The 19214-nt window shown below is 38.7% G+C and overlaps 1 protein-coding gene across 1 annotated transcript in view; it reads right to left on the reverse strand.

The window, feature by feature from the left end:
* The window catches only part of tnn (tenascin N), a 73476-nt gene that overhangs the window by 26876 nt on the left and 27386 nt on the right, over positions 1 to 19214 (reverse strand). The window contains exons 4-10 of the mRNA XM_042497247.1: positions 12919 to 13116; positions 12299 to 12499; positions 11413 to 11787; positions 4719 to 4852; positions 4477 to 4606; positions 2335 to 2517; positions 1047 to 1136 (exon numbers count right to left, since the gene is read on the reverse strand). Of these exons, the coding sequence (XP_042353181.1) occupies positions 1047 to 1136; positions 2335 to 2517; positions 4477 to 4606; positions 4719 to 4852; positions 11413 to 11787; positions 12299 to 12499; positions 12919 to 13116 (1311 nt within the window). The remainder of the gene's footprint in view (positions 1 to 1046; positions 1137 to 2334; positions 2518 to 4476; positions 4607 to 4718; positions 4853 to 11412; positions 11788 to 12298; positions 12500 to 12918; positions 13117 to 19214) is intronic.

Raw genomic sequence — 19214 nt, forward strand, 5'->3', positions numbered from 1 at the left:
CTGACTGTCTGCAAAAGATGAGAGGTGAGTCTTGAAAATACCTAGCTAACACTGATGACTAAAAACCATTAAATTGGCTGCCTTGGGGTCTAAAAAAACGAAGAGCCATCAACCTGGAGAATGTTTTTGAAATAAGTAAGCGCTGAGGGTGGTTGAGAGCTTAGGTGAAGCAGGAAAGAAAAGAAGGGATATGAAAGACATGAAAGTAGAAAATAACAAAGCATAAATGAGCAGAATAATGGGAGAAACTGAAGACCTGTCATGCCATTGTGGGCCATTCGTCTGTCACTTAAATAATAACTTTAAAGTAACTGAATGCCATGACCTGCTGTGTAAGTGAAACTGCTAAATAAATTCCTCCTCACGACCTAAAATCAAACGTTGGACCAACAAAACACCACACCACTAAATTCAACATTACCAGATGGACTGTGTAAATCACGAACCTTCTCACCTAAACCATCATGGAGCATCTTGTAGTCGTTACACCATCCGTATAAAGTTTCCTCTTGGTGAACAGGCTGACCACAGCCATTACGACCTGTCCAGATTATTAGGCTGTAAATTCCAGCGCTCCGTCATTAACCAATAACCGTGCTCCTTGCTGGCTGTATTTATTATGCTATTATCATTGGCTGTGTGCTGAAGGTAATACCAAGTTGTATCATACCACATGTCAGTATTGTGAATGACAGATTATGTGTTTTTCCTATTAGGTTCCAACCACTGCTGAATTACTGGTGGCTTGACAGGAGCTAAGAGCTGTCTTTGACGCTGCACCCAACTCAAATCTAAGTGGAATATGGATGTCCTCGCTGTGTCTTTAATGTGTTTCACTTCCACAAGTGGCCAATCTATCATTTGAAGTGTCATCCAATTCAGACACAGTCGGTGGTAGCACAAATGCACGTCTCTGCAATTTCCGTCCAGCGGCACTCCATGTGGGGAAAATTGGACCCATTTTGTGCTTACTGATAATATACAGAATTTGCAGCAAGTAACACATCCCTTGAGTGGATCATGGACATTGATGTGTTGACACTGACCTGTGACACCGGTGACAGAGGAAGGTTTTCCCTCAGTGGTTCCTTTGATGGCCTGTACTGAGATCTGGTACTCTGTTCCTGGAAACAGACCTGCAAAAAAACCCCAAAAAACACAAGTTTGAATCTCTGTAATTTCTGTTAGACCACATGTTTGTTTTTCTGACTTTCTTTTTCTTTTGCAAAATACAGGATAGTTTCATCTTGTCAGGCCTAAAAATCCATCAACTGCGCTATCTGAGAAGGAAATTTTCTTTTTGGTTAACCTCATCATAACTCATATCCAAACTAAAGCAATAATCTATGATGGAGCTTCTCAAGTAGACATTGCTTCATTTTAATAGTTAACAAGACAAAAACACAGAAAACCACTGAGATGCAGTATTACATGAATGTTATTGTTGGTATTAAAATGTTTTGTGCATATTGTGATATAATGATATGTAACATAAATATATGAGAAAATATTGCACTTTTTACATTTGCATTACATGCTTTAATGATGTATAATTCTGTATTATTCAAGAGAGATGTATTTACATTTATGTGCTGTATGTGTGTGTGTGAGTGTGCATGGTTATTGTATGTGATTTTAAGTACGTAATGATTTTAAAATATAGCACTATTCAAAACAAAATTACTTCACAATAAAAGCATTTTCCACAATATGCAGGTTGGATAGTAACAAACACTATAGCAAGCATCACCAACTCGTGGACCGCGGTCCAGATCCGGACCCAAATGTCGTTCTATCTGGACCCGTGGCCAAGTTGTAATAAAATATAAGAATAAGAACAATAATGTCTATAGTGTAGCGCTGGGCAATTAATCGAAAAATAAATGAAACCGACATTCGTTCTGAATGTCAGTTTCATTTATTTCACACCTGTCAGCGTAAATCTGGTGTTTTCTAACTATGTGGACGCAGATGGGCAGAAAACCATACTGTGGACAAGAGTTTTCAAAACACTTCCAAAGTTTGGGAAAATATGAGAAACCACACATAATAAAAAAGATCCTAATAGTTCCTCGTCACAATCGTGCATCAGCATATTGCGCCCATTCACGAGGAAGTATAACTGACTCTTTTGAATTGGATGATACTGAGAAGAAAGCTAATTACAAAGACAGCAAATGTACAAATGTCTCCTTTCATTTTAAGGCGAGTTTGTGCAACATCCAGCAATAGAGACTTTACAATAAGTGCGCAACAGTTCAGTCAGGGACTTAAGGGGTTTTATGTGTCTTTATGTCTTCTGTTCAAACTCGATCTGTCTGTTACAACACTTACCGACAATAGTGTGTTTGGTGCGTGCCTCTTGGCTCCTCCGTATGCTCAGCTCCTCCTCCTGTCCTGCCGGGTCAGTGTGTGTGAGCCTGAAGTGATCCACTTCAGATGGCGGGTTCTCCCACTCCACCTGGATAGAGTCTTTTGTCTGGCCAAGAACTCTGATGCCATCTATGGTGGACACATCTGGGAAGGATACAAGTGTTGGACAGCAAGGTGGAACTGGGAGTACAGACGTGACCCTTTAACTGGAAAGCCTGCTTTAAAGCCTCTTTAATCATAAGCATCTGCCCTGCTCTCCTCCCATGTCCTTGAGCCACATGATGAATCCCTTCCACCCTGAAATGTTACCTTCATTTCTGGGGAAGAGGCCATACAGGAATTTCCTTTTTGGCAATCAAAAGAATATCATAACCAAATTTGACATCAGAAAGTATTTTGCCCTATTAAAATAAATAAATCACACCATGTCCTACCACATACTGTGGATAGCATCTTTACATAATTGTGAGGAAAACTGCACACTGAAGTTGCACATATTTAAAACAAATACCAGCACTGAATGACTGTCAGTTATTATTATTATGTTTGGGTACATTGTGAATGGTGTAGAATAATTATGTGAGTACTGCTTTTATTACACAATTTAAAAATACTCCTCATTTAATAGAATTCTTCTTATTAGAAAGCAATGTAACTGTATAGACAGCATTAACAATACATTTGTAGTTGTTTGCCATGTCACTAAATTAAAGTCAAAGACATCAAAAATGTCCACATATTGATATTTTTATGCACATATTTTAAGCACAAGTTAAGGTTGGTTCAACCTATCTCTATGATTGACATGACTCAGAGGTAGTACATTTGCCAAAGATTAGAAGCAAAGGCTTTTTCACACATATGCCTTTTGATAAATACATGAATGTAACTATGTGAACAGATCGGTACTGTTTAGGATATTATCATAGCCAGGAGGGAAGTCAGAATAGGCACCATACGGTGAAAAAAGACAGAATGAAACCATCACACAAAACAAACAGTACCAAATGAAAAGGGTTAGATTTTTTATGCCAGCTATTGAGTTTTTCCAAGAGAAAAAGAAAAACATTCACTTAAACCCTCCTTTGAAGTAGATCATCGTTTGAAGTTGAAAACTATGTAACCAGTCTGCCTCATGCTGTGTGCTCCTCGCACAACCATTAGCCAGATGATGGCATGTTTTCCCATGCCCATATGGGGATGCCATGCTCTGTGAGGTTTTCCATGGCTAACCAGGCTAACCACACATTAGAGTCAAACTCAATCTCTCCCTCTGTCTGTCTGTCTCGCTCACGCCCGCCGTTCCTGCCTAGTAATCTCTTTCTCTTGACATCTGTCTCTGCCACATCTGTGAGCAAGTCCGATTTCCATTAAACACATCCGTGGTACCATTTCCTTTTAATTACCTTTAAATTTAATGGGTAACAAAGCGGCGCTTAATGAAACACTTAGTAATAACAGGCTTCAGCTTGTTCATTACTTTCTGGCATAGTATTTCCCTATAAGACATTTACGTTAGATTTAAATACAGGAAAAAACTCCTCATTTTAACTGTAACTGCAAGTAATTTAGCATATGTGGAACAGACTGTTCATTTATGCACGACTATATACCTTAATCATGTGACCACCCACATCAAGAAATGTTACTGTTGAAATCAGCAAATATCAAATCAATGTTACAATTGTCAAACTTGTGTATCCTCTTGCCGTGTACTTGCCTCTTTCCTAAATCTAGATTCCTAATCTGCAACACCTCCTTTCTCTAAACATTTAAGAGCTCAAGGTTTAAGTGTTTTCATGCCTCATCATGCACACAGTTATGTTTGACCTCACATGTGACCCTTTAATCCTGAGTAAATCTATCTAAATCCCCATGATCTGCAGGCCATACCTGGCCTTCCTGCCTCAGGAGTCTTTAATGGGTCACATCTGCCTTTGATACACCACTGACACAATTTAAAGGCAACATGATGCACCCAGCCCTGCACCACTTCACCAGTAATGGATCGTACTCTGCGTCATGCTCGTTAAGTCGAAAAATGAACATATTTTGAGGTCTTATTATTGTTTTTACATCCTGCTCACAGCAGTCTGTGCTCACCGGTGGTAGCTTCAATCGTGTCTGCTTCACTTTGGATTTCTTTGATGACTGCGTACACCTTGACAATGTAGGTGACCCCTGGAGTGAGTCCTGTGATGAGGTAGGAGTTCTTTGTGTTGGGAACCCGGACCTAGGATACAGAGAGTTCAGACAAAGGTTAAAATATTAATAAAATCTGATTCCATTGTACTTTCTTCATTTGACATTCCTAGAAAATGATCAGAAAGAAACATAAAACCTACTTGCTCCAAGGCTCTCTCATCATCTTTGGGATGATATGTCAAAATGTAATACTCTGCTCCAGGAACTGACTTCCACTCAACCAGGAGGGAGACGTCGGTCAGCTGGACCAACCGCAGACCCTGTGGGCCGAAAACTGACAGAGAGAGTGACGCAGACACAGACAGAGAAAGAGACAAAGAGAGCGAAAGTTAAACAGAAGTTGTAGCACATTTTAATTAAATGTTTTATCACTCAGATTGTTTCCTCTGCGGTCATTTTCTTTATGTCTTTCATTCTCATTTAATACTTTTACCTACGGGCCCTGAAAATACTTTGTCTCTGTAACACTTTACTTTAAGTCCCAAATTTAACATGTATAGTGAAAATATAAATGTAAGAAAGGGTCCTAATGCAGTGGTAAGCACATATGAGGAAATTTTCAGGATTAATTACTTAACAGTGTTTGTCTATGATGCTAACCTGTCCTATGAGGACTATTTCCCTCAGTGTATTTTACTGTATTGTCATTCATTATTTATTTTTTATTTATTTACTAGCTTCCACTTCTGGTGTCCACAGAGGGAGTTAAAGTTGTTGTTAGATCTGTTTGCATTTAAATTAAAATTATTATAAAACCTTCATTATACGTTTCTATACTCATTACTAATGATAAATAGGTGGACTTAATTAAAGTGCTGCCATTTTTTATTGCTTATTACAATGAGCGATGCCGTTCTGTCATAGTTAGAACTATTTTGGTTATCTCACATTAGAGATCTGTATTTTTTTGTTTTCTCTGTGTTCTTCACTCTGGTTTGTAGTCAGATGGTCTCAGGAGAAAAAAGATGATTCAGCATCTCTGCACCAAGGTTTTAGCTACAGTTGAGTTAAAAGGTGATGATAAGGGTTATGTGATTACGTTACCAGCACTGTCAAACAAATCTGAATAAAGCTTTTCTTTAACAATGAATATTTATGTTTAGATATAGTCACAGAATATTTAAGATTTCAAACCACAATTTAAGAGGCTTTAAGGAAGAACCTATGTCAGTGTTTCTGCATATTTTCTTTGTACTACAATATTGCTGAGCATTTTCTAAATAGTTCCATACACATGTATTTTTGAAAAATATTTTTCTCAAGTAATTTAATCTAAATCCAGTGGAGACAATGAAGGAAATACATAATTGATACACACTGAATAAATAATCTTAGAATTTCTTTTTGTTTCTTCTTTTCAAAGTTTTTTTTTATTTTTTATTTTTTTACCAAAACGTGAGATGGAAATAGGTAAAAAAAAACCCAACTTTTCAGTGGTTTTACAGGGCCAATGGGCTTCATTGGAGGTAATGGAAAAATTATGGCAGGGGGCAAATCACAAGGTATATAACTTTGGTGGTGTACAATAACAACACAGCAGCCAAAAGACAGAAGACAGCAAGTCAGCAGTGTTGGGGCAAGAGGCTTTCCACAAACAAGAAGAACTTTCTGTGGGTACCATAGAGCAAAATAAATGGTAGATGGTGGTACATTTCGAGAAGTACGCACAAACGTAAGCATATTTCAAGGGGAAGATTGTGAGCTGGGTGGTGAAGGAGGCTGCCATAACTTTGGCAGGGAAGGAATTCACATCAGGTTCAGATGCCGTTCCACAAGGCAAAGTCAGGAAGCTTAATGTTTTTTCTCAAATGTAGCAATCCTTTTCCATCCAGTAGCAGTTAATATCCCCCTGTTGCTACTCTAGGCTTGACTATCAACAATCTTTACCCTCGAATAACATCTCAGAACAGCTGGGGTGAATAAATTAACATATTAAGATTGGAAAAAGTGGAATCTAATAGTGATTTGTGTCTTCTCTGAGGAAAATATGACTGAAATGAAATGTTTGGACTTCTTAAAAAGGCTATAAATCTGCAGCACATGAACACTGAGGAAGTATCAGTGTTAATGTTGTTAAGAACAAATGAAATGGGAATCAAATGGGAGTCAACTTTTTTTTGTTCCTCTGAGTCCTATCTCTTTCCCATGTGTTCATAAATATTTTATATTAGACATATTAATCAAGTCTCCGAGACAATTCACTTATTGTACACATAAAACAAGAAAAGTGGCTGAATATGGTTTTGAGTTGAGGACAAAAGTCAATGGGTACATTATGTTGAACATAATCTCAGACATTTTTCAGACAGTCAAAAAAGAAACATTAAATCCATGGCATCTGCACTGTGTTAATATAGCTCTAAGGAAGTTACAATATTCACTTTTAAAAATCCCACTGCCTTTATTAAGAGGTTATCTTATTAGATGTGGTTGCTAAACTTTCCTTTTTTTTTTACTCTAATCTGATGGATAGACAAAAGTTCAGGCTACAAAAATATTTTCATTGTTAAAGCACCACTGATTCTTTGTACCACATGGCATCTGCTTTTGATAGTGGAGATAAAAAAATAATATTGAAACTATACTAACACTGATGGTGAGGAATGAAACCGCACCATGCTGGATGTACAGTATATCTAAAGCCATATTTCAAGGGTCATATCATCACTGAGGGAGCAGATTGACATCCATCATCCAAGGTGCTGACATGGAAAGTAGCCACATAAAACAAAGAAATGTCTCTTCTTCTCCCGGTGCTTATTGCCACGACTATTACTAACACCTAAAAGCAACACTATGTATTTTTTTTTCTTACCTCCCACTTTCCCTTCCTCCCTGACTTTTCTTCTGACACGGTGCCACTATTGATGTTGGACTCCATTCAACAGCACCTACACACGAAGCTGCAGCTCTGTCTCTATGCTCTGCCTCTGCAGAGCCAAACACAGCTTGAAGAAACTAAATCACCATCAAGGGTTTGACATAGCTGACCTGCTACTGTGAAGACTGTGGTTCAAGACCTGAAATTGGTTGTGGAGCTTCTTTTGGTGGATTCATGCGTAGCAAATGTTAAAAAATCTCTGCTTTAAAGTATGTGCTCTGCACTCTTGGTTAAATGTAGAGGAAGAAATGCCATGGACAAGTATAGCCAAAGGTTGCTCTATATAGAATATTATTTTAGAGCATTTTCTGCCCGCCAAGAGACGACACTTTAAAAAAGCTAAAATCTGTGCCGTTCACCTGCAGCTGAATCTTCAAGATATCCTAAGAAATAACTGTCAGAGTGTGAACTCAGTGTATTAAACTGTTCATGCCTGGCTGCTGCTGCTCACCTTTCTGCCTGCCTGGCCTTAAATTGCCATAAAATGCAATTTTCTACTCTGCTTCTGAGGCGGTACAGTAATAGTGGTTTAGCGAGCAGTGCATTTAACAGGAAAGGTGATGATTCTTCGAGGGGGTCAAAGCCAAATGGAGCCCCAAAACACTGATGGGTGTTCTTACATTCCCGTGGTATGTGACCTGATGTCATATGTCATCCAGAAGCGATAGCTGTCAGTGGTCATGGGGTCAGCCCACAGAAAAGGCCCCATCAGCTGCTCTATCTGAAATAACTATCTGAGAGATGCTTTGAATTCCCCAGAAGTAGGCCACAATGGCTACCATAATAACTGCCGTCCCTTTAGGTTCAGTCAGAGACACTTATGTCAAAAAACTGACCATCTATTGCAAATCGTTTGGGTCAAAATTTGGCAGAAAAGACTCCTTTTTGTAGGAGCTCTCAGAGTCAGCTGGTTATAACTGTATCTTTTAAAAAGTCAACAGTATTATTAAAGCCTAAAAACACAAGATAGAGTAGAGTTGGTGAAGACAGCAGAAGCAAGTGTTATTGGTAGAGCATTTAATTCAAAGTCTTTTTTCTATCTGACAAACTGCCTGCTCAACGCAGATTTTTTATTGAACTTTTTAACTCTCCTTGGTCTTTATTACTTGTAAAGACCACTGAACAGAACATTTGGGTTAAACAGTGTAGTCCAAAAAAGGGCGACTCTTCATAGAAGGAATTATCTTGCTGATTATGTCACATCATCTCAGGAGAGACCCCCAGAATAAGTTTCATCAAATCATACCAAGATTTTAAGCTGATTTTTTCCCCCTTCTTTTACTTGTTATTGTGCTGCACCTCTAAGATTTGGCACATATGGCTCATCAAAAATAAGGTGTAAAAGTAGGTAGGCTATAGTGTTATTTCTATGTGTCAGATACATTTAATAGTCATTTTAATAAGGTATTCAGCATACAAAAGGAGGTTCACAGTGCTGCTGTTAACCTCCTTTTCAGGTTGTGTGCAGGTTGTCAACATTCATTAGACAACCATTCATAACTGTAGATGCTGCAGATACTAGAATTATAGTTATTTATTATTATAGTTACTTGCAAGTATTTCAAAGTAAGTCAACCTGGATTCAATAAGGGATTTGACAGGATAAATACATTAGGTGGAAATAATAAATGAATGATGTCTGAAATGCAATTATGCGCTTTGGCTTCAGGGTCCTGGTATTGTGCATGCTGGCTCACTGCCACATTATCAGAGCTAACTGAGACACCTGAACACAACTAAACGACCATTAATGTTTGTAGTAACATTTGTACTTTTTCAACAGTGAAAGGTCATAATGTCAGCTGTAAAAGATGGTCAATGAGCTGCAGCATAATTCCAACAGATGATAACAGATAAGGTGCAAGCATAAGTGGATAGCTGTAAGTCTTATGAATTAATTCAGTTACATCCTAAAAGTTTTAACTGAATGATACAGGAATTAAATTTATATGAAGGTGAACTGGGCTTGAGGGGCAAGTGTTATATTTTTAATGATTCCAGAGCTCCTTGCTAACATCTGTGTTTGCCATGTGATGGCTGTTAACATTCACAGCTTAATGTCAGCAGAGCCATAGAGGTGACTAAATAAAAAGGCGAAATGTGAATCTTGATTCTCACAAGAAACGCAGATCAAACTTAATGCAAGCCTGGGTCATAATATATTATTATGCTGTCCTGCAGATACATAATTCAATCATAAAAAGATTATAGAGTGATGCTGGAGAATGCATACTCATACACTCCAAAAATGTTGGTGTTAGCTAAGATAAGAACAAAATTAAATGTCTGCAGGGATAAAACAGACTGGAAAATATGCTGATGTTTTTACTTTCAGATATCCTAACCAAAATTTCCAACATGGTCATCAAAGTCAATAACAATACAAATTTCAACTAGGCTTGGGCTGTATCAAGGGATTACCTATACCAGGGTATTTAGAAATCCTGATGGTAGGTTTTTTACCGTAAGAAATAGATGCTCCTCTGTCTATTAAACTTGTATGAAGATGCTGTATTGAGGCAAAACAATTTCGTGCACAGCATGCATCACTAGAGTCTTTACTGATTGAACAGGCATCTTACTTGAGAAATGTTGAAGTATCAGAGTCCACTATGGTGTGTCATCATTTCCTCCAGCAAGAAAGACGCTTACTTACTGCTACAGCGACAGCAACGCATGTAGATGCAGCAACCTGTAGCTCCTCAAATCCTTGCTACTTTTTAGCTATATTTTTCTATTTTTTCGACTCCATGGCCCCTTTTGCTGAAGCAAGACTTTTCTAAAAAAAGAGAAGCACTTATCATCAGCGGGAAGAGTTGTGTGGAGTTTAGAGTTAATGCAGCAGACCATGAGAGGATCCCCATTAATGACATACGCCAAGCGGCCAGTCAGACCAAAGGGGAAAATGAAACCGAAAGCACCAGACAAAGAGAGAAGGGAGAACCGTCATCAGGGCGAGGCTGGACCGGCTTGTATGGGGGGCTGCTCCTCTACCAAGCCTTCTTCTGGCTAATGCCCGGTCACAAGAGAATAAAGTGGATGAGATGTGACTGAGACTCACTTAGCAACAGGAAATCAAGAGACTGCTCTGCGCACATCTTCACAGAGACATGGTTAACCCATTAAATCCTGGAGCAAGCTATTCTACTGGATAGATGGCGCCATAAGAACACAAGACTCTGATGCTTATTCAAAAAATGCGCTGCAGGAATTGAATGATGTAACCAGCAGCAAATTTCCCAAATAACCAGATGGAATTAGCTGCTGGTTTTAATCAACTCAGATGTAGCAGGATCAAGGACAAATTAAATTTTGTTTTTTAAACTTTAGTTAATAAATCTACCTTCTTCTTCCTTCTACTTTCTATCTATTTATTATTTTATGGGCCAAAAGCATTTAAATCTCTCAAGACTTGTCAAAGAAGGCCAATTGCATTAACTGTCACATACGGTACAGAGCGCCCCAGGGACGAGATTTTAATGTGGGCCAATATGGAAGTTGGCATCAACCTGGTTCCCTCGTCAAAAAGCCTATCGGATTTTTCCATTGGATTATGGATCATGGCAGAAAAGAAGCAATGTGGTAAACAACCACTGATGACATTTGGTTCAGCAAGATAACCTCCACGGATGAACACCACTTTCAGGAGTTTTGAAGCCTTAATGCAATCACCATAATATTACCACCACTACAATGCTGTAAAGCTGTGTTTGGCGCAGTTTGGCTACATGACATTCTGTAGTCTCATTTAGCCACTTGTTAGCAACCGTCTTCTTCAGTTCATGAGTGGAGTATTGACTGACATATTTTATGTCTTAGAACAAAACCTTTACGTAAACCATTAAGATTTTACTACCTTTGAATGGATTGCGCTTTGAAGTGCGGTGCTAAAGCTCATGCACACAATAGATACAAATCAACAGAGTTCTTGTTTTGAGCATTGAATAACTTACCTAATGAACAGTCTTTGCCATAAAAGCCTTCTTCACAGATGCACTGACCGTCCACACACTGGCCATTACCGACGCAGTCATTGGGGCACTTCTGGATGCTGCAGTCATCGCCAGTGAAGTGCGCGAAACACACGCATTTTCCATCGATGCATTGGCCCTTGTCGTTGCAGTTGTCTGGACACATGAGCTGGCTGCAGTCATCACCCGTGTAGCCCTGATGGCACACACACTTCCCATCCACACACCGGCCATTGTCATTGCATTCGTCAGGGCAGGAGGAGACGGAGCAGTCAGGGCCCTCCCAGCCAGGGTTACAGAGGCAGCCGCAGGTGTCCTGTTGGTAAGCACCATGGCCACTGCAGCTTGTGTCCAATCCTGGAGAGGGAGAGAGGGGTGAAAGGGCTTAATTACTTTTAAATAGTTAGGTTTCAGTTTCAGGGTGCCAGGGGGAGAAGGATCTAGAGCACCAAAGGAGCTAGAACCGCCACTGATTTTAACGCCTATCTCTTTAAGCCCCCTGAAAAAAAGCACAATCTGCTCTGATCGGTGAGTATCTCAGAGTCTTGTGCTCTCCGCATTTTTGCAACATTATTGCAGTCAGTTATTGCTTATTTTCTGTATATTTACTATTTTCTGTGTGCATTTGTTTGTGGATTGAGCGTATTAATACTTTCACACTATTTATATGCATTCCCTATTTCATGTGTCCCCGCCATGTTAAAATGAAGCCACTATATAATAAGTAAATCATAAAAATCCAGTTTCGAGGCAAAGTGGAGCTACCTTCCTACTACAAAATCTTTTTTCCACTTGTTTATGTTATGAATTTTTGGTTCAGTTGTCAAAAGTAGGTTTCATTAAATTATCTTGTGTTTTATAAATTTACCTGCAGCCCCACGGCTCCCGCAACATCCCTGAGTACACTGAGTCTTAAGGTAGTTAACTTCTTCCTCCAGACCATTGACTCTGTACAGGAGTGACTTGAAGCTATCTGACTCCGCACAGTCACATGTTGGTGTCTGTAGCCTGATGTTGTGTCTGAAGATGATGTCATTATCGCCATTCGTAGTAGTCTCTGTCTGCAGGCCTACAGAATAGGACAAATATGCAAGTTTTTAATTTACTGCCATAGGCAGACAGATAGGCAAACACAAATATACAGTGGCCAATATCTATTATAATATTTATTACCAGATGAAAAATCTAAATAAGCATTACTTACTAGTGGAACATTTCGCAACGTAAGGTAAAATGCTGTAAATGGTATGACCAGTACCAAACCATAGTCATTTAAGATAGCTTAATAATCTTCACAATGACGTACATTAAAACAAACGTACTTCTCTGTTGAAACTGAAAAAAACCCACTCCTATCATCTTTATTACAAAAACAACTCCACTCTGGTTATTTATAGATTTCTATCCAATTTTCTGAGCTTTCTGCTTACTCATACATCACCTCCTAATGTAATTATTCTCACTCTCATTCGTATTTTTGTTTATGACCTGTTTCGTCCTGGGTTGACAGGCGCTCAACTTTACAGCTGGAGCTCCCCGGGATGTCGATTTTATAGACGTGGCTGAAGGTGACTCCCTGCTCTGGGGCTGTGGGGTCTGGCTGGTTGGTGGCGGAGCTGAAGGGTGACACAATGCAGAGTAGGACCAGCAGGCACAGGGCCCTCCACAGGAGTCTCGTGGTCATGGCTAGGATGAACAAGATAAGAGCGGAAAATTGTTAATTTTTATGATCCCACACTATTTTACATTGACAGGGGGGATTTTCAGAGCCGTCAGGAAACGTATGTGCGACTATAGAATGCAATAAAATATATGTTTCTAAAAAACAGCATTAAGGGAACCTCATTTTGATATGAAATTTTTTTTAACAGTATATGTGCACAAGCAGAACAATCTCTGAAAGGTAATCCTTGAAAACTGTATATTCACAGAAAGTAGGGATTGGCTCCTTCCAGATTTTATGAATGCAATGTTTACATGGTATAGTAAAAAAACATCATAGTTTGTGGACTGAACAGCAGTTATTGCTCCAGGATAAAAAATTCTGGTAAAGAAGGTAAGCTCAGCTCGGCAAAGAACCTGCTTACCTCATATGCACATTTCCAAAAAAGTTGCATTACTCATTTTAATAAAGTTGTTTTTAATAGTTGTTTTTAATAGTCAATAGGAGGACCTGTCAAATGATTATTTTTTTTAATAGTGATTAATTGTAGAATTTCTATAGTTAATTGTGATTAATCACATTTTTTAATAGCATGTTTTCAATTCCATTATTTTGCATTTCAAAACAGTTTTGAAGTCCATATTAACAAGGTGAACCAATTCTTACCAGATTGCCTTGATTAGGAATCAAATGATAGCAAAAGCTGCATGGGACTCACATAAAGTGGACATGTCTGTTTTCTTTTCTTTTTTTTTCTTCTAAGAGTTTGGGGGGCTTTTATCGACTTCATTAGATAGGACAGACGTAGCATGAAAGGGGGAGAACATGCAACAAAGAGCCAAGGCCAGACTCAAGCCTGTTGCCCCTGCAGCGAGGACACAACCTCTGTACATGGGGCGCCTGCTCTACCGACTGAGCCACCAGGCGCCCCCACAGAGCCCATTTTTATTCAGATATCTTGGGGTGAGAGTTTATGGGGACCCCTGTGAAATGGGAAACCAGTCTCTTTACTGTAGATTTAAAACTCAGCCTGGTACAGCCTCTTAAAGACAGGAATGTGGGCCAGCCACTAACATGATTAAAAAAAATGTAACAGGTTAATTACGAACCCTAATTTCATCGTGATTAACGCATTAATGCTGACATCCCTAGTTTTTAACTTACACAATACAAATATCAATAAAACAAAACTAAATTCCTCACAGTTGCCTCAAAATCACTGAGATTCTCACACAGAGATTTTGTAGAGATTGGATCTTTGGCATGAACTTTGTGTAAAAGGCTACCGAAACTGTAGAAGTTTGTCGTCATGGCTGACTCGAACTGAGTCTGCGGGATGAGTAAGGGCCACATTTGTACTTTCCAGTCAGTGTTTAATAAAGAGTTGAGGACAGATATACTATCTGGACAATAAGTTACATTAAATTCAGTGGGGCACGCTGCTGTATATTTAATGTCAGGAAACCTGAACCATGATGTCAAAGCAGTGTGTGTGTGTGTGTGTGTGTGTGTGTGTGTGTGTGTGTGTGTGTGTACTGTTCCCTCTAGTATGGCAGCAGAAAGTGAGCAGTCATCACTTTACCAAAGATCCTTTCCTCTAAACCATAAATTGTGCTCAGTCAGGCATTTCCGAACTCGTCCTTGGTGATGATGTCATCGTGTCTAATGACAGTGATGTCATGTGAACTTAAAACCTTGTAGCAGCAAGCGGCTTCCCCAGGAAGCCAAATTACATGCTTTCAAAATAGTAGGCCTGTTTGATCCTCCAGCTGGTCCTTTTTTGGACTTTGGTCTGAATTTAACATTCTGGTGTAAAAGTTTGAATTGCGGCAGAAGAAACTTCTGATCTAACTGCTGAGCCTGTGTGGTCTATGGAAACACAAACCCTCTAATAGAGTGACTGAAAAGAAAAGCTCAGTAATAAAATGCTGTGGGCCCCGCTGTGATGCTTGACAGCTGGAAACAGCATACATGCTTAAATAAATACATTGGATTTGTTTGAAATCATACACGATTATTCAATGGAATATGCATGCTCTGCAAAACCCCAACGTTGTTACAATACTGCACACACTGTATATAACCACAGAAGACAGCAAGAGGAAAGAGAGGATGGGGAAGGCAACAACGGAGAAGTAAAGTGAGAAATCAGAAAATAAAACGTTTGCAGTGATCTCATTAATAGTTGGTCCTGGCTTGTTTTGGGGGTAAAAACAATTATCTGTAAAAACAGAAAAAAAAGTTTGCAGGTAAAGAATGTAATCTGTGATTTTGAAAATACTCTTCATTTCCACTGTGCATAGTGCATCTCCGTTGATGACACATCCTTGATTACTAGCCCATATTTCACAATGGTGAATCGGGTCTGGTTTGTTAGATAGCACAAAGCCCCCAACAATCCTGAACAGAACCGATTCAAGAACCAGAGCCCATTTTGTGGAAAAGGGTGCATTGTTTGTGGTCTCCCCTATTGCCTTCCCTCTCTATATCCACAAAAAAAGTCTAAGCTTGTGTCACATAAAGACTAAAAGACTTATACTGACCAATTAAAAAACAAAAGCAGTATACTGTATCAGCCTCTGCAATAAAGACATCCTATACTTTCTAGTATTGGAATAAAATCTGACTTTTGTCATGTCTTTCCACCAATACATTTCTAAAAAAAAAAAAAAAGGGTTCCATTCTATTCTACAAATTTTCAACTTTTTGTGATTCAGAGCAGTTTCATTATTGCGCTTGTTGTGGCGTAGGAGATATTCCTCTGAACTGACCAGTGTCTTTCATGGACACTGATTAGGGGCTGTTTGTCCCTTTTTTCATGTTTGTGGGTGTGTTGTTTTAGTTTTTGTAGTGTATTAATATTTTATTTTAGTTATATATTTTATAAATATTATATGTATTATTTTATATATTTTCGATATTTAAAAAAATATTTTTATCAGTGCTCTCTCTCTCTATATATATAGTGTAGTGTAGTATGATATTGTGATGGAAGATAAAATGAATTTTTTAATTCTTTCTTATTGCAATAAAAAATGGTAACGTCAGGAACTATATAATTTGAATAAAACATTTGCATTTTTATTTTGTAAATGTAGTCTGCTGTTTGCTAACTAGGTGCAACTTTGAAGAGGATAAATCAACATTTGACTGTTGAGCATCAAAGACTTAAACAGATGGAAAAGTAAAAAATGTGCAGGGAGAGAGAGAAACGGATCCTAAAAAAATCCCACCGGACACTGTGAGTATTCACCAGAACATTAAAATGTCAACAAGTGGGTGTAAAACCTGCCAATCCTCAAATGATACTATTATCAGATTAACAGAGATTCAGAGTAAGTGAGATTACCTGATCTTTTGAGTATGTTAAGTTTTTTTTTTTCAATAGCTAATGTGGAAAGCTACTTCACTTACTCAATTGGACACAATTTGTTTTTAGTAAAATAAACGTTGTCCTCCCTCTGATGATTTACGCAGGCTGTAACTCAAGTAGTTCTGTGAATTAAAAGTCTCCAGTCCTTTAAATAAGAGTGTTATTACCATGACCTGTATCTAACTTATCCAAACTCAATGCAGCTGACCCTGTTCAGTTATTTTAGCTGCCTATTTGCTTGCTGCTGGTCAAAAGTTTGAGGTTGGAGACTGGTGCCTGTGAAAGAAATCCAAACTATGACATCACTGCAAAAGTGCTTTTTTGACCCTATATGTGGTAACCAGAACTTTTGTGGGTGTTTAATCAATGTCCAAGTCTTTGGAGGGCAACGCAGAGATGAGGTAAAAAAGGCATCAAGAGAAAGAGATGGAGAGAGAAAAAAACAAAAGTAAGGGAAATAGAGATGAAAGAGAGATTAAGTGAGTGCCAGAGAGTGAATAGGTGATAGAGGGAGTGATGGAGAGAGTGTGTTTGAGTCGGTGACAGTTTAGCAGTTAGCCACATTATAGACAGTACAATAGCCACGTGGAATGGCTGGCGCACAGAGATGCTTAACAAGCATGTTTATAGCTCCCTGTCAAGGTTTTTATTGATGCTTGCCATTTTCAGGCCCTTTTCTTGTTTCTCTTGGAGCAGATAGCACTGTGACCTTCCAAGCATAGCAGAGGGCCGCTACCAAGGGCTAAGAATGTCCTGGTGTGAGAAGGAAAGGCAGACGGAGGGATTAATGGAGAGAGGAAATGGGGAATAGAGAGGGAAGTGGGGCAGTCACATTGGAGAGTTACTGCCAGAGGGATGGATTGATGGATGAATGATGGATGATTGGGTAGAAAAGAGGTTGGATGGAGACATAATTCAATGCATGGGTGGATGGGTGGAGGGCTAATTGAATGGATAAATGTACAGATGCATAAATGAATAAATTAATGGATTTATGCATGAAAATACTGATTGATAAATGTGTAGATAGATGGATAAATGGATAGTTTAAAAAATGGATGAATGGTGGGACGGATATATGGATTAATAGATTAAGGGATGGACGGATTAATGGCTGATGGATGACTAATGAATGGATAGATTAAAGAAAGGGATGATGTAAGGATGGTATAAGGTAGGCTATATCCTCTCGTATAATATACTTTTTAGCTACTTGAAGATTTATAAAAGGAGTACTTTATCTCCGAAATGGCCGTTTGTACATCAATTACTCAACCTGTGTTATGATGAAATCATGAAGAAACTGTTTTTCTTGCATGTCTCTGGTGAATGAGGAATCCAAAAATGAAGCAAATTCTTGATGAATTGAAGTCCTAAGGGTCTGCATTTAACAACAACCAATCTATTATAAAAACATCAATATATAAGCTCTTACACAACTTGTGCAGTATAATCCAGATCTTATTTATCCATTTATGTTCAGTACTTAACAAACAGACCAGCCAATGGAGAACTGAGCTACAAGTGAAACTTACATTGTTCTGTGCAAAGCCATACTCCATTGTCAAAAATTGTATTGCGGAATATAGGAGCTGTTAATTAGTGTTATTACGTTATTTTGGTGTTTTAAAGTGTTAGTTCAGATACAGTAAAGTGACACAATAACACAAACCACCTACCGATCGAGGCAGTAGTAGATCAGCAGCTCTTTTGCTCAACAAAGACCCAAGAGTCTGGCATTGAAGAGAGCATGGATAAGTTATATGTTTAGAAAGGGCTGCCTCTTTGGGAAGTAATAAGCATCAAACTGATGGAATGAGACTTGGATTATACTGCACGAGCTGTCTGAGAGTTAGTGAATGGGTGTTATGATTTAGTTTTGAGGTTGTAACATAAAACTCGGCCATCTATGCATCAGAAAGACGCAAATGCTACATGCAACTGCTACATGACTGGAGAAAACAGGAGAAAAAGATTGTAGCATTCGCTTTTGCTCAAGATGTAGAAAACAAACAACAACCAGCCTGGAGCAAGTGAAACTCTGCTGGGTGACGAAAAATACGTCATGCGGTGCAGTTTCACCAGGAGGGAAGGCGGGATATCTAGTCACTGGTTAGATGGTAGGAGGGTTTACCACATTTTATCTACACACACTACCCACACTGTTTTTACACAAAGCTGGTTGAAAATCTGTTTAGTATCCCTTTAAACCTGGACCCCTATTACTTTTACAATTTATTAAGAATTTTCTTCATTTTTGGATTCCTTGTTCACTGTGGAGGCATGAAAGAAAAATGTTTTTTCCACAAATTCAATGTAATACAGAGTGAGTAGTTGATATACAAATGGTCATTTGGGAGGGTATTCTTTTAAAGGATGATTGGGAAAGATGATGGTTGACAGTGAAATGACAGGAACGATTAGGTACCACTGAATGAAATGCTAGATGCAGCACTAATTGACTGTCCTGACACAAAGCAGGACAGAATTTTTTTCCCTTGATTATTGTGAAAACAGAGACATTTACTGGATATTCTCCAATGGACCAGCAACACAAAGATGCTGAACTCTGGTTCAGTCTAGTTTGACATGAGTATACAGCACATTCATGATGTAAAAGCAGTTCACTGTCATTAGTCACCTTGAGTCAACATGCATTAGCAGAATTAAGTGGGAAAACAGAATCACTTCAGTCCAGTGGACGCTCTCACTCAGCACATGGCCCGACCAGATAGCATTTCAACCTGG

The sequence above is a fragment of the Plectropomus leopardus genome, chromosome 12 (assembly GCF_008729295.1).
Source record: "Plectropomus leopardus isolate mb chromosome 12, YSFRI_Pleo_2.0, whole genome shotgun sequence".
NCBI lineage: Eukaryota > Metazoa > Chordata > Actinopteri > Perciformes > Serranidae > Plectropomus > Plectropomus leopardus.